Source organism: Phalacrocorax aristotelis, chromosome 4 (genome assembly GCF_949628215.1).
Source record: "Phalacrocorax aristotelis chromosome 4, bGulAri2.1, whole genome shotgun sequence".
NCBI lineage: Eukaryota > Metazoa > Chordata > Aves > Suliformes > Phalacrocoracidae > Phalacrocorax > Phalacrocorax aristotelis.
In genome coordinates this window covers 20,623,193-20,640,034 of record NC_134279.1, presented here as the reverse complement: position 1 = coordinate 20,640,034, position 16,842 = coordinate 20,623,193, and the positions used below count along the sequence as shown (strand labels likewise).

The 16,842-nt window shown below is 46.4% G+C and overlaps 2 protein-coding genes across 6 annotated transcripts in view; one reads left to right on the top strand and one right to left on the bottom strand.

The window, feature by feature from the left end:
- MAML3 (mastermind like transcriptional coactivator 3) overlaps positions 1 to 16,842 on the bottom strand; it is a 255,986-nt gene that overhangs the window by 146,263 nt on the left and 92,881 nt on the right. The window lies entirely within an intron of this gene.
- Positions 6,009 to 8,467, top strand: LOC142056172 (uncharacterized). The gene is made up of 2 exons (XM_075090549.1): positions 6,009 to 7,294; positions 7,722 to 8,467. Exons 1-2 carry the CDS (start codon positions 6,081 to 6,083, stop codon positions 7,756 to 7,758), a joined length of 1,251 nt encoding a protein of 416 aa, XP_074946650.1. The 5' UTR covers positions 6,009 to 6,080; the 3' UTR covers positions 7,759 to 8,467.

The following is a 16,842-nucleotide window of genomic DNA, read 5'->3' as shown; positions in this document are numbered from 1 at the left end:
CACACATTCCCGCTGCCAGAGAAGTGGTGTCAGGAAGCTTTCAGAGCAGCACCTTGGCTTCAGACTCGCCTTCTCTGGGCTCCCAACAGGACATAAGGGAGCAGGGGAGCTAACTGCTTCCCGACAATGATGATGACATCATGTTTTAACTTCAAAGGGCTCTTACAGAAAGGAAGATGGTTCTTGAAGCAACCCTGACTACTACAAGTATCTGAGAGAAAGAGCACAGCTTGATAGTCAGCTCCCTAGAAAGCAGTTCCTTCACTGATGCTCCAGACCTGAAGCATATTGACCTTCATGGTTTAGTGTCAAGGCTTTCAGCTGGGTAGCATGAGCTGATGGTGGTCAAGGAATGCCATGGCAGGCAGTGTACTGTACTTGGGTGTGCTGTCCACGTGAGCACCGTCCAGTAGAAACATAAGCCAATTTATTTAAAATGTTTACATTCATAAAAGGAGGATGGTACTTTGGGTGAGAGTTTATACAGATCAGTACAAGCTGTTTAGCTCTTACCAGCCACCAAACCCTGCGTGTACGCTCATGCACACACACACAATGCAAAGCAGCTAAGCCTTGCTACACCATCTTATCTTCACAAGTGAGAAGATCAAGTGGCTACCAGCACTTGAGAATTATCCAGTGCCTCCTTTCCAGCGAAGATAAATACAATGCTCATATCAAACCTGAGCCATTGTGAACTGCATACTGACAGCAGTACATTTAGCTTGTGTGTTCTCCCAAGACACTATCTCACCAACCTTTTTTTTAAAGGAATTAAACAAAACGATTCAAAATATCTTTTCTTAGGCTTTTTACAAGAACTGCCCCATTATACTAGATCACAGATCCACTTAGCCTGGTATGCTTTCTTTGACAGTGCTGAACAATGGGTGCTTAAAGACTGCAAGAAGCAAGGCAAATACAGATGGATGCCTTCCCCTTGTATACCCTCCCCAGCTTCTCACAATCAGCCAGTGGCTCAGGCACCCTTGGGCCTGAAAAAGGCATCCAGACCATCATAGCTTGACACAGTCCTCCCTTCCAAGAATTTGCCCAACTTCTCTTTTGATCCCATATAGACTTCCAGCCGTTACTGCAGCCTATGGTGAAGTTTCACAGCTTCATTACCTGTCCTGCTTCTCTCATTTGCACCAGCTGCCCGGGATTCCTGCAGTTTCTACATTTGCCTTTTGCACCCATTTGCGATTTTAGCACAGCTCTCGTACCTCTTCAGCTTACTCTTACCCAGGCTAAACAGGGCTCAGCTACTCACAATATGCCATCAATGGAAATCTTCAGGCAGCAGTATTTGGGTCTCCAAGCCCCCCATGTTAAATTTTAACTGTGATTTTACTATATATTTGTAGAAAGAATAAAAGTGTTCATGTGAATACTTGTAAGCTGTTGCTTGCAATGTGCCTGCAGTTCTGGCGTAACTGGATGGGCACTTCTGAACTGAAGATGAAAACTTCCTACATTTAAAATTTAGAGCCTTTGCTGAGGTTCATCTCAAATGGAGTAGCATGCTACCTGCAGTGATGTACACCCTGTCAGAATACACAGCCTTCCCTCACCCAACAAGCAGAAACACCAAAGCAATCAAAAACCTAAATTAAGGAGCTATTTCTCTTCTTAGATGGCCAGGAGCACTTTGAAGCGTGTTTTAGAAAAAGCCAGCATTCCTGAACCACACATCGCCTTGCTCAGGCTGGTCTCTAGCTGCTCCAGGACTCAGGAGCCCCACAGCAGCTAAGGTACACACTAGGGCAGTTCTGTGACATCTCAATCTGTGCAGACGGCCAAAATGGCCAGTTCATCAAGCAATGTCGTCATGTGTCATTATTAAGATGGGATCGGTCAAGACCCAAGCCAGTTCCAGGCTTGGTTCCTCTGAATTGTTGCCCAAGTCACAGGTCAGTCTGGATGCTTCGTCCACCTCACTGCAGTAGGTATATATATGCAGCATGCATATATGCCTGTCTGCAGTTCCCAGGGAATCTGTTAGAGAGATACTAAGCTGTCCTTGCAAATGAGCGATTTTGGCTGAGAAGGGGTTAATTCTCCTCACTGTGGGGGTCAGCTACCTTTCCAGCTTCCCGCGCTCTGCCGCGTGGCGTGGCAGGGGGGGCTGGGAGGGGCAGGGCCATGGTGGGGGCGGCTGACCCCGACTGGCCAATGGCAGGTTCATTCCATACCATGTGACACCATGACCAGTATATTGAGGGGGGGCAGTGGCAGCGCGCGGGCGGCGCGGCGTCGGGTCGGCGGGCGGCGAGCGGCTGCGGCGCGTGCGGTTTGTTCCGGCGGTTCGTTCCCCCTCTCCCCTCCCCTCCCTTCCCCCCTCCCCCGGGGCTTTGCGCCTCTCGTTGTTCTCCTTCACATTGCATTTCTACTGTTGTTTCTTTTAATTTTCATTATTAAACTGTTCTTATCCCAACCCACGAGCGTTACCCTTCTGATTCTCTCCCCCATCTACCGGTGGGGGAGTGAGCGAGCGACTGTGTGGGGCTGAGCTGCCGCTAAACCACGACAGTCTTTTTGGCGCCCAACGTGGGGCACGAGGGTTGGAGATAACAACAGCTGCTGGTCACAGCACCATGTTGTCCTTTTTGCAGTGGGTGTTAAAAATCGGTGTTGGTTGTTTGAGTCTGCTGTGTTCTGCTGTGATTAGTAATGTTTTGCCTACGAGATTTGTTATACAAACACTCGTTTTCAGCTTTACCTGGTATTTGGGGTTTTTGCTGAAACCGTTACTGTACTTCGGATACCACCTTGTTGAGGCAATTAGCAATTATACCTCCTCCTCTGAGAGATTTTATATGGAGGAAATACAGAATAATACCTTTGCAACTTTGTTCTATGATGTCTGTGCCTTTGTTACAACAACGTTTTTGTATCTTGAACATCCTTGGGTGGTTAAGGTGCAGTCATTGTTAGTTTTTGGGCATGTTGTTTTGGTTTTGACTAAGCAACTTAAGAATATCACCCAGAAATCTGCCCCGAGGCTTGATAGTTACGAGTGGCAGGGCATGTGGGATAGCATGGGCAAATACCTAGGGCAGTGGGCACCCCCAGTGTTTTGGAGTTTCACCCCCGAGCAAGTGCAGAATCCTAAAAAACTAGTAGAATATTTGGAGAAAGTATGTTGTTACGCTGGGAACTCCAGAGAGACACAGATAACTGCAACATGCTGGGGTCTGGCCCATGCATACCGAGCCCTGCTCGACAGTATTCAGTGCCCCCAGGGGGAAGAGAATGTCTCTGGATTGAAATGCAAAGTGACTGGCACTGTAGACAATCCAGCCCTGACAACAGGCACTGCAGCCACTCAAACCCCCACAACAAGTACCGGAGCTAGCTCAGAAAATAAACCCGTACCAGTATCAGTTGCCCCCATACATAAGACGAAATATTGGAAGCGGACATCAACCCGTTTAGAACGGGATGATGAAGAACCAGGGCCATCGCGGGGAGAGGAGGGAGAAGTAATAAATGAAATAGAGACCACCCGATCTCTGTCCTTAAGCGAGTTGCGAGATATGCGAAAAGATTATAGCCGTCGTTCAGGTGAGCACATTGCCACCTGGCTGCTCCGATGCTGGGATAATGGGGCCAGTAGCCTGGAACTAGAGGGAAAAGAAGCCAAACAATTGGGATCCCTTTCTGGGGAAGGGGGCGTTGACAAAGCAATTGGAAAAAAACCACAAGCCCTCAGCCTCTGGAGGCGACTCCTGTCTGGAGTGAAGGAAAGGTATCCCTTTAAAGAAGATGTTACATATCGCCCAGGAAAATGGACAACTATGGAGAAAGGCATCCAGTATCTCAGGGAATTAGCTGTGTTTGAGGTGATTTATGGTGACCTGGATGATCAACGGTCATCCAAAGATCCAGATGAAGCCGAGTGCACACGACCCATGTGGCGGAAGTTTGTACGGAGCGCACCATCTTCGCATGCAAACTCATTGGCAGTGATGTCCTGGAAAGATGACGAGACACCAACGGTGGCAGAGGTGATAGATAGGCTCCGGGATTATGACACAAATATCTCTTCCTCGCTTGTCTCTGCTGTGGAGAAACTATCCCAAGAGGTCCAGCAACTCAAAGAAGATCTGTCCTACTCCCCACCTCGACAGAGCAGTGTCTCAGCTGTTAGGAATAAGCGTCCTTTGGCTCAAAGAAGGGGATACACACCACGGGCCACCCTATGGTTCTACCTGCGTGACCACGGAGAGGACATGATGAGGTGGGATGGCAAGCCTACTTCGACCCTACAGGCACGAGTACATGAACTGCAAGGAAGAACAGTCACTCAGGGAGGCTCTTCCAGGAAAGCTGCTGCTCCAGTTTCCAGCGAGCAAGTCCCCAGACAGAGGAGTAGAAGCGCAGATTTTATTTCTAAGTGTAATAGAGGGACTCCTGATTCACATTTACAGGAAGTGAGTTGTGACTGCCATGATCAGGACTAGAGGGGCCCTGCCTCCAGCCGGGTGGAGGAAAGGGATAACCGGGCTTACTGGACTGTGTGGATCCGATGGCCTGGCACGTCCGACCCACAGGAGTATAAAGCTTTAGTGGACACCGGCGCACAGTGCACCTTAATGCCATCAAACTATATAGGGGCAGAACCCATCAGCATTGCTGGAGTGACAGGGGGATCCCAAGAGCTAACTGTATTGGAGGCCGAAGTGAGCCTAACTGGCAATGAGTGGCAGAAGCACCCCATTGTGACTGGCCCAGAGGCTCCGTGCATCCTTGGTATAGACTACCTCAGGAGAGGGTATTTCAAGGACCCAAAAGGTTACAAGTGGGCTTTTGGTGTAGCTGCCTTGGAGACGGAGGAAACTGAACAGCTGTCTACCTTGCCCGGTCTCTCAAAGGACCCTTCTGTGGTGGGGTTGCTGAAGGTCAAAGAACAACAGGTGCCAATCGCCACCACAACAGTGCACCGGCGGCAATATCGCACCAACAGAGACTCTCTGATCCCCATCCATAAACTCATTCACCAACTGAGGAGCCAAGGAGTCATCAGTAAGACCCACTCACCCTTTAACAGTCCCATATGGCCAGTCCGGAAGTCTAATGGAGAGTGGAGACTAACAGTAGACTATCGTGGCCTGAATGAAGTCACTCCACCGTTGAGTGCTGCTGTGCCAGACATGCTAGAACTTCAATACGAACTGGAGTCAAAGGCGGCCAAGTGGTATGCCACAATTGATATTGCTAATGCATTCTTCTCAATCCCTCTGGCAGCAGAGTGCAGGCCACAGTTTGCTTTCACATGGAGGGGCGTCCAGTACACCTGGAATCGACTGCCCCAGGGGTGGAAACACAGTCCTACCATTTGCCATGGACTGATTCAGACTGTACTGGAACAGGGAGAAGCTCCAGAACACCTTCAATACATTGATGACATCATTGTGTGGGGCAGCACAGCAGAAGAAGTTTTTGAGAAAGGTGAGAAAATAGTCCAAATCCTTCTGAAAGCTGGTTTTGCCATAAAACAAAGTAAGGTGAAGGGACCTGCACGAGAAATCCAGTTCTTAGGAATTAAATGGCAAGACGGTCGTCGTCAGATTCCAATGGATGTGATCAACAAAATAGCAGCCATGTCTCCACCAACTAGCAAAAAGGAAACACAAGCTTTCTTGGGCGTTGTGGGTTTTTGGAGAATGCATATTCCAAATTACAGTCTGATCGTGAGCCCTCTCTATCAAGTGACCCGGAAAAAGAATGATTTCAAATGGGGCCCTGAGCAACGACAAGCCTTTGAACAGATTAAACGAGAAATAGTCCATGCAGTAGCTCTTGGGCCAGTCCGGGCAGGACAAGATGTAAAAAATGTGCTCTACACTGCAGCCGGGGAGAATGGCCCTACCTGGAGTCTCTGGCAGAAAGCACCTGGGGAGACCCGGGGTCGACCCCTAGGGTTTTGGAGTCGGGGATACAGAGGGTCTGAAGCCCGCTATACTCCAACTGAAAAAGAGATATTGGCAGCATATGAAGGGGTTCGAGCTGCTTCAGAAGTGGTTGGTACTGAAGCACAGTTGCTCCTGGCACCCCGACTGCCAGTGCTGGGCTGGATGTTCAAAGGAAACATCCCCTCTACACACCATGCAACTGATGCTACGTGGAGTAAATGGGTTGCACTGATCACCCAGCGGGCTCGAGTAGGAAACCCCAGTCGCCCAGGAATCTTGGAAGTGATTATGGACTGGCCAGAAGGCAAAGATTTTGGATTATCACCAGAGGAGGAGGTGACACGTGCTGAAGAAGCCCCACTGTATAACAAACTGCCAGAAGATGAGAAGCAATATGCCCTGTTCACTGATGGGTCCTGTCGCCTTGTGGGAAAGCACCGGAGATGGAAGGCTGCTGTATGGAGTCCTACACGACAAGTAGCAGAAACTGCTGAAGGAGAAGGTGAATCGAGCCAGTTTGCAGAGGTAAAGGCCATCCAGCTGGCCTTAGACATCGCTGAACGGGAAAAGTGGCCAGTGCTCTATCTCTATACTGACTCCTGGATGGTGGCAAATGCCCTGTGGGGCTGGCTGCAGCAATGGAAGCAAAGCAACTGGCAGCGCAGAGGCAAACCCATCTGGGCTGCCACATTGTGGCAAGATATTGCTGCCCGGGTAGAGAAACTGGTTGTAAAGGTACGGCATGTGGATGCTCACGTCCCCAAGAGTCGGGCCACTGAAGAACATCGAAACAACCAGCAGGTAGATCGGGCTGCCAAGATTGAAGTGGCTGAGGTGGATCTGGACTGGCAGCATAAGGGTGAACTATTTCTAGCTCGGTGGGCCCATGACACCTCAGGCCATCAAGGGAGAGATGCAACATACAGGTGGGCTCGTGATCGAGGGGTGGACTTGACCATGGGTATTATTGCACAGGTTATCCACGAATGTGACACATGCGCTGCAATCAAGCAAGCGAAGCGGGTAAAGCCTCTGTGGTATGGGGGACGATGGCTGAAATATAAATATGGGGAGGCCTGGCAAATTGACTATATCACACTCCCACAGACCCGCCAAGGCAAGCGCCATGTGCTTACAATGGTAGAAACAACGACTGGCTGGCTGGAAACATATCCTGTCCCCCACGCCACTGCCCGGAACACTATCCTGGGTCTTGAGAAACAAGTCCTGTGGCGACATGGCACCCCAGAGAGGATTGAGTCAGACAATGGGACTCATTTCCGAAATAGCCTCATAGACACCTGGGCCAAAGAGCACGGCATTGAGTGGGTGTATCACATCCCCTATCACGCACCAGCCTCTGGGAAAATTGAAAGGTACAATGGACTGTTAAAAACCACACTGAGAGCAATGGGGGGTGGGACATTCAAGCACTGGGATACACATTTAGCAAAAGCCACGTGGTTAGTCAACACGAGGGGATCTGCCAACCGAGCTGGCCCTGCCCAGTCAGAAATCCTACATACTGTGGAAGGGGATAGAGTCCCTGTAGTGCACACAAAAAGTATGCTGGGCAAAACAGTCTGGGTTCTTCCTGCCTCTGGCAAAGGCAAACCCATTCGTGGGATTGTTTTTGCTCGAGGACCTGGGTGCACTTGGTGGGTGATGCGGGAGGATGGAGAAATCCGATGTGTGCCTCAAGGGGATTTGATTTTGGGTGAAAACAGTCAATGAACTGAATGGCACAATGTGAACTGCTATATAATATTGTGTGTCACCTCTGTGTTGTATCAATGATATCAGAGTACGAGCCTCCCAACCCATGGAAGATCAACTATGAAACAAGCCGTGCAGCAGTGATGGAACGATGACTGACTCGGTATGCAGCAACCCAACGCCACACACCATCTCTCCCACCCGGAAAGACTGATACAACAGATGGAGCCCAGAGTCATGGACTGCGTGAACTCAATGGACATTTTAATGGACATTTTACAGGGAAGATCCATGAACTAAGGGAATGATGTCTGTGTATTATGTTAAAGGATGGGAAGGGGAGGGGTGGTGGTTGGTACGGTTGTATTGCATCATATGGGACCTGGGCATGGTGTAAGTGGTATGGAATAAGGGGTGGAGAATGTGCTGGTTTTGGCTGAGAAGGGGTTAATTCTCCTCACTGTGGGGGTCAGCTACCTTTCCAGCTTCCCGCGCTCTGCCGCGTGGCGTGGCAGGGGGGGCTGGGAGGGGCAGGGCCATGGTGGGGGCGGCTGACCCCGACTGGCCAATGGCAGGTTCATTCCATACCATGTGACACCATGACCAGTATATTGAGGGGGGGCAGTGGCAGCGCGCGGGCGGCGCGGCGTCGGGTCGGCGGGCGGCGAGCGGCTGCGGCGCGTGCGGTTTGTTCCGGCGGTTCGTTCCCCCTCTCCCCTCCCCTCCCTTCCCCCCTCCCCCGGGGCTTTGCGCCTCTCGTTGTTCTCCTTCACATTGCATTTCTACTGTTGTTTCTTTTAATTTTCATTATTAAACTGTTCTTATCCCAACCCACGAGCGTTACCCTTCTGATTCTCTCCCCCATCTACCGGTGGGGGAGTGAGCGAGCGACTGTGTGGGGCTGAGCTGCCGCTAAACCACGACAGCTACCAGTGATACCTTGAGACCTTTGTCTGCAGCAGATTACTTGGCATGGCTGCATCTTAAGAGGTATTTTTCGAGGGGATGTTTTGGGATGCAGCCAGGTCTTTACAAGGTCCTGTAATTTCAATAACAAAATTAAAACCAGAATTTAGTACTTGCAGGACTGAAGGAAATGAAACATGTGGCTAAGTAATGCCTGCTCACATTTTTTTCTTTATGACATCTCTCAATCTGCTAAATAAAAAAATCACACAATTCTTCACGATCAAGAATGCAAATCATAAAACCAGCTTCTTGATAAGGCAGCAAACATAAGGCTGGGAGGCTTAAAGGAATATGGCTAAAAAGAAAATATTACTTGTTCCAGAAAAATGATCTGAATGGACTGCTCTCAACCTTGGATCCAGTTTCTAGTGTGCTTAATGGATCTGGACTGGTGTATTTAGCAAGCTAGAATCCACAGAAAAGATTTTAAGAAAACCAGTAAAAATTTAAAAGCTGCTTAAATAGTAGACAGAGAAAACATTTTGGTCCCAGACAGGACTAGGATCCTGTTGAGATATCTGGGAGTATACACTGGTTAGGACCTCGCTTCCACTGGGAAAAAAAAAAAAAAAACACACCAACAAAGAGGGAAGAAGGCCCCTCCTGCCATATGTGCTTCAGAAAAATCTTCCCTTGAACTACATATAAACACATTCAGTGGGGACCGCATCTTTAAAAGATAGCTTTTCATGCATGGGGTTTATAGGGACTGCAGATAACATATATGCCAATTCAGCTGCATACGCAGCCAAAGCCCTGAAAACTGAGGCTCACAGGAAATCAGAACCCATCTGGCCCCAGCTCAGGTTTGCCATCAACCATACTCCAAACATTAATGCCAAGAGTCAAAATGACTTCTAAATTCCAACTAATACAAACTTTAACTACCAATTTATAATCCCTTGTGTCCCTCCAAGGAAAAGGAGTGAGGAATGAAAACCAAAACGGCAGCAGACCCTTATGTAGAAAAAACTGGAAATGGCTGCTATACAAACACAAATTACATTACTAATGTGATCTGGCAGTTTTACTTGAGTCCCATAGCTGCAGCTTAATCATATCTTTGACACAGCTAAATTGCTAGGATACAATGGGACCTGTAGCTAATAACATTGCTTCAAAAATAAACAAACTCCTGTTTTTCTAAAGCGATTATGAGGAACTCCCATATATTTTACATGAAGTGCATCTGCTTAACCATCCTGTTCCAAGGCAACATCACAAGTGAGTGGCCCACTATGGTGGGAAGGGATCAGACAGTAGTTTGCAATAGGCATTCTCGCTGCTGCTCTCAAATGCTCTCTCTTGGTTTACACTGACATTTAACACAGCAGCAATGGAGAGTGGGATGATTTTCTTCTTATTTTTAACAAGAGAAAACAAGATAGTGTAGCTAGCAAAATCACAAGTGATAGTAAGGACTCAGGGCAGATAAAAAGAAGTAGGTTTAACCACTGTGCCTAGCTTCCAAACTGAAGCGATACCGCAGAAACTCTCAACCTCCAACTTTATCGGTCAGCCCTGGAAAACACTGCATCCAAGAACAGCTGGGCTCAGCAAGGTACCAGCTGGCTGACAACCCCTGGGGCACCACCAGATCTGCAAACTACCCCTTCCTTGTTTGAGAGCTCCCTAACCTTCTTCAGTTTAAACCACTTGTGCTTAGTAAATACCAAACGCTTAACTCAGTTGACTGAAGCCAGCTGGTTTTTGACTGAAGCAGATACAGGAGCACTTGCATGAGCAGTGCCAACATGGATTGGCAGGGGCACTCATCTCCTGCGAGGGTTAGCGAGAGCTGCAGGTTAAACTCTTTATAACTCATTACAACTCCCTGAAGATCCTACCCCTACCTTGAGCTTGCGTATGCTGGCTCTGAACATGGCTCAGAATTTCTTGCATTTGCAAAGGCCGGAGGGAGAAGTCATTCTGCTATCACATGGATTGGAAAACGTTTGGGAATGGGATATTTTAGATAAAGATGACATGAACCATAAGCCAACCCTCTTCCTCTTTGCCATTCCCAAATTTATGCTAGAGACATCCAGAATTGTGTGTATGAAACATAAGATAGTACAAAAACAGCCTACTTGGTCCATCTTAGTATACTGCACACCCATGGCATAAGACAGGAGCGTTCTGAGTATTTGGCTGTTTCTTCTGGAAATTTAAGCAGTTCCTTGTCACGCCTTTGCTGATACTTTACTCTTAGAACAACCTTGCCTCCACCACTAAGGCTATACAACGTACCTAAGTTGCAAACACTATTTTAACCATTTTCTAGATGGGTACAGTGAAGTCTCACTCCATCTTGTTCATTTCTGAGTGGCACACAGATAAAAAGGACCTTTGCCGACTACCCACCCTGCAAAATCATGCTAGACAACGAGGATGAACTCCTGGCACTAACGACATCAAACCAGTCCCACAACTAACTTAGGTGGGATCAGGGTTTTCCCTTGAGTTTGATCAGTTGCTTTCTTCAATCGTGACCTGTACTAAAAGACTTATGTCAAACTAGTATTTCAGTTGCATCTATTATAGTGGCAATTCTTCTTAATTTCAGGTGACAATAATTCACAAAAGAAGTAACTAAAATTACTTTTTGTTTATTAAAGAGAGCCAATCTGATCCAATGAAGGTCAGTATAAGCCTGGAACCTCCTCCCCATTCTCAGTGCCTATTCAGACAGGCATCAGACTTCACATGTGCGTCAAAGAGAGCTCATTTCAATGCATTTCAGACAACACAGGTACTTCACAATGGGTTTACGGCTGTGTTCTTTTCTTTATTAACCATAGCATGTAAAGTAAAAGCACAAAGGCAGTTCTCAAAGAGAGGAATCCCAGAATGCTTTGGGAAAAAAAAAAATCTCTAAACAACTGTTCTGCTGTTCTCTAACGTGTTACTAAAGACACCATCATCCCTCATCCCTCCAGAAGTGTTCTTAATTAAATAAGAATCTATTAAAAAAAATGCAGTGCCCCTCAGCGTAAACTCCCACCCCCACCCTTCTCTTTCAATTTTAAAAGTGATCTATCTTGCCTTCTCCCTGCCTAGGAGCTCATTAGAAACAGCCCCTTCTGCACATATGCATCACCTAACACAGATTCGGAGGGAGACAGACAGAAGAAAGGGAGAGAAAGAAATTAGAAAGTGAATGAAAATAGTAGGCCTGCGAGACAAGAAAGCAACTGCAGACAAAGAACACCCAGTACTCCCAAGGGAACAATGAAGGCTGAGACACGAAAGCTGGTACCACAGGATTAAAACAGAAGCTATTGCTTGACTTTGCAGCAGAGATGCAGCGTTGCTCTAACTAAATTCAATTATCAACAATAACCAAGGCAAATCAGACAGATCTATCGCATCGCTTTCTCTGGGTGGCAAAAGGTTACCACCAAACACACATTAAACTTCAAATGGAAGCGCCAAGCGCAGGCGGCATTCCTGTGGCATGCAGAGCCGCTACCGCCGATTCTATGTAAAGCCCAAAGGATCATTCCCTGCCACCTTCTCTCCTCAGCACCCACCTCCAAACGTTGCCCAGCTCACCTGTTGCCTGAAAAGTCCAAACTGGTCAAACCAAAAAGAACAATGACCAGATCCCTTTCTGAGAGCTACAGAGGTGACAAAACCAGCAACCCAGGAGTGGCCGATTTTTCCATCCATTTTCTGTAACAGAGCTTTACTGGAGGAATTAACTCCTAACAGTTCATCTTAAAAATCACTTTTCCATCCTGCAAGAACTTTCCCCATCTTGAGCCAGATACCCCAAGGAGCAGTACGGCATTTGTTGACAGCAAGTGACTCCAGACAAGAAGTTCCCTTTGAGCTTTACTCTATGGCAGGATAAATGATAAAGTAACAAGTATTTCCTCAACCTCTCCGACACCAGAAAGGACAAGGATGAGGGAATAGGCATCACAGGAGTCCTAGGATAGAGACAAATTCAAAATGCAGTAAATCTGCCTGCCCTAATGCTAGGAGGGGCTGAATTCACACCTAACCTTCAGCCATTGCTTAAGATATCTACAAAGAATAATTTGAACTTCAGGCTTAACTGGGGCCTTTTACATAACTCCCGAGGTGCATCTGCCTAAAAGGTGACTTTGCCCTCCAGGTAGTCTCTCCTTGTCCTGCGCTGAATTCTGAACATAAACCTGCACCTCCCGACACTTGAGCTGTAAAATTACACGAGCCACATGCCTTTATTGCGTTTTCTTAAATAACAAGTTGTTTCTGCAATGGATTTTAACTAACTTCATACAGCTGCCTGGCAACCCCTTTGGCACTGTGGTGGGAAGATCCTTCCATCTCTGTCCCTTGTAAAGCTGTGCTAGAAGGCACAAGGAGAGGGAATCCAAAATGAGGGCCATAACTAAGTGTGACTGCAGGGTTATTTCTGTTGGAATGTTTTGCTAGGTTTCCCTCCTCCACACACGATGGAGTTGTCCTTCACCTAAACTATGATGGCATTTGCTCCAACCCCAATTTTAATTACATAAATAGCAGGCACCCCTCTCTAATACCAGTGCTTTCAGAAGATGATGCAGTGTTTAATTCAGGGAGACTCCTGTGAATGTCTTTGCTTGTGTATGTGCAGCCTGACAAAATGTCTTACTGATCTGAAAAAAAGAATAACCAGGAAAGACTTGCCTTCCCCCCAGAATGAATTAAGATCTGTTCACCTTGTCCTTTTCCAAGTTGCGGCGTCACCCCCTTGCTGAAACTCCAAAGCATTTTCAGCTGATGGCTTTTTTCCAGTATGCTCTCCTGTGAGAGTTTTGTTCTTTATGATTGCTAAGCTCACACTTGGGAAAGAGGACAGAGAGCTGTAAACCAGACTGAGGTAACCGCAGTCACACTGAGTAGCAAGCTTGATTAGATTTTTAATAATGCCAACATATTAAGCAGAACTGTGACAAGAACAACAGACTCGAAGAAACCAAGGAGCTAGCTACAGTTTTAATAAATCCTTTGCCGATCTGGGAAGTGGGAGGGTGAGAGAGCACTGATCTCAGCATGTAAAACTGAGGCAGTAGCTTGGAAATTAGACCTGGTATGTTACTGGACTACTGCTGGGAAACCACATGGAAAGACATTGCTTCATATTCTAAAATTTAAGTAGTCAGCTCCTGGTTTCTAATGCCTTTTCCTGAAAAGTATTTCAAAAAACTAATAGTAAAAATAAATTAAAATCTCAGATAATTTCAGGAAGCAACCCCAAGCCCTGCATTTAGATCTATAGGATCTACGACTATAGAATACTCCAAGTTTTGCCACGCACACAGTTGCTTCAAAATCGAGGTCATACACAAGCAGCTTACTTTCAGCCTTTTAGCCTCTGCCAGGCTGCACTCAGACCACGGCGTCGCTGGCAGCTACCTGCTCACAAACCATCTTGGCAGACACTGTGCCTGAGTGCCCGGCTCAGCTGGGCGTCTAAGGGAAGGGACCGCCTTGTTCTTGCTGCAGTGGCACTCCAGGTGGGCCCCCTATTGCCTACCCCTGACTATCTCCTCTCCCAGGGGGACTCCCTGGCTTCCTGGCACTTGGACGTACCATCAAATACCTTGTGCTTTTGCTTGATCTCTGACCATGCTTTCACCTGGATAAGGTGATCTTGGCCCACACTGACTGCTTGCTTTTTGTCCTGTTTCTGGGCTCAAATGGACCTAGGTGAAGCAAACTTATTTGTGATTAAGTAATGCAACCCTATGCCAAGCAGCAACAAAGCAAGTCTCCTTGCAAGAGAAAAACCGTTAAGATTGGAAGCTGTCAGTAAAGCAGAATATTTTGTTTAGCCCTTAGTAATGAGGAAGCATGAGGAGAAGGAAAGAAAAAGTATTAAGAATCATTAAAAACAACTAATATCTACAATTTGGCCAATGCCCACTTCCAGCTCTCAAGAAAATCACCATTTTATTTTATCAGCAGCTTAAAATGAAGGAGACACTGTTTCCAACAATGAATCTTACCACTATCTTCAACAGGAAAGGAAAACAAAAAAGCAAAAAAGGCCTTCAAAGACAAGTTTTGCCCTTTAACACACAGACCAGTTACTGCATTGATGGAACGTGGAGCTGAACAACACTTGGGCACAGATTGCATCAGGACCTTCAGCTCCCAATGGATGGGATGCTCCAAGTACCAGAGTCTGAGTAAGAGATGTCGTTCGTACTGTCTTTCATGCATATAAACCTTGCCTTTCGTATAAAGAAAAGCATGTAACAGTTATTTGAGTAACTGCAATCCAATTACTGCCCCAGGACAGAACTGCTCCTTCTCAGACATACATCTGGGTATTTGCATATATTTCAGAATGAAGATATCATCTTGTCCAGGTACAGAACAATCCTGCTTCTAGCCTGCCTGGTTTGTTAATGAACATAAGCAGCGACATCCTCTCCAGATATCCAAGGGGTGCGCTGCAGTTACTGCTTGGAGTTGCAGGAAAGGAAAATCCAATGCCAGTGCAGGGGCTACACGTACCCAGCCTTCCACTCAAAGCAAAGGAAGAACATTTAGGCACTGTCTGGGTGTGCGCTAAGTTGAACATTAATGTGCATGATAGTTACTGGAACCTTTGCTATTTAAATTACTTGGTTTTATGTTATAGTGAAGGCCAACTGACAGAAATAAAACATTGCTTCTCTTGGTACTCTCTCCTTAAATTGCAGCAGTAAATATTTTTAAGAGTAGTGTTGCCAAATCTCAAGTACAGGTTCATCCCTCCAGATTGTACATCATTCTAGCTTGTTATCTACCATTTCATTATGAGCTTCCATAAATAAACTGGGAGCTACCTCTCTCCTGGGCTGGCTCTTTCAAGAGCTTGTTTCGCTAAAAATTCCTGCCCTTCTCATCTTCCCATATGAAAAAACTTCATTTCTGCTGAAAGCAAACTGATTTTATATACCTGCCCTGTCTGCCTGTGAGGATCTGTCTGGTAGCTATAGAGATCCAACTTTCTTGCGTTTCACAACTTTAAACAAAATGTAAAAGATTGTTTCACACATACTTGGAGAAACGTGAATCTTTCATAACCCGCCTTTCAAATAAACTCCTATTGCCTTTCTCCAAAAGAGAAATAAAAGTAATGATAGATTGAAAATGCAAATTTCTAATTCCCTAATCAAAACAGAATGAAACCAAACTGATTTCCACCGTGTCTTAGAAAGGACGAAAAAGCAGCAACTGAAAAACTTGCTTTCCCTGATGTGGTAAGGCTGTGATTACTGAAGATGATTTCCTTTTCAAAACTCTCCATTCCTGTGAGTCACAAATGTCTTTGACAGTGGTTTGCTGACAGTCTCCCATATGCTGGTTGTCTCAAAAATGCGCACAGCTTGTCCAGTGAAGTGCTAAACCTCAGCATTTTGCAACGCCCAAGTTTATCTAGCAATTACATTTGCTACAAAAAAAAAAAAAGCTGCTGTTTGCTGAAATACATTTATGATCATTTCAGCTATTTCTGAGAGCGTATACAAGAACAGAATGCCCTGGAATGTACAGTAACTAAAAGTGAGGGACAGCTCTATTTTATGGTTGTTAGACGTGCTGCTGACAAAGGGAACACTGTTTGGTAACTAAATGTGTAAAAGATTGATATTGGCCTTTATTTTGGTTTCCTGATTTAACTTCTGTTTCGGAACATTACTGCTTTGGCTTACACACTTTGTCTGCCCGTAAAACACAGCATGCACTTACAAACACGGAGGGAGTCTCCAGCTTTTCCCAGGCGCTCAAATGGTGATTAGAAAATTGTCCTGTATCATAAACTGCAGGTCTGAACCTGATGAGTGACACACAGGCTGCAGAAAGAAGGCAGCTGAGGGCAAGAAAGAGAACTGTTGCATAGAGTGCAGATAGATTTATTGTCTGTTTAGTTACTTTTTCTAGTTTGCACTGGCAGAAGAGACTTTAACTGAAATTATTATAGGTTTTGAGAATGCAGGACTCCATAAACACGCAAATGTCCAAGCAGTGACACAAACTCCAGTTGCATCGCAGGGACTGACTAGTTTGTGCAGTTTTCCATTAGACGTCGCCTGCTCGTGGCACAAGGGTACAGAACTGCACAGATGCTAACCGGGCAGCGCTGCAGAACAGCTCAGCCCTGAATACCTCTGCTTCAGCGACGGGGGACAAAAAAAAAAAGAGGCAACTGTTACCACTTGCAAACCCAGCTCCTCATTCTTTTCCTCCAAACCTCTTCCAACACCTTTAGATCTTT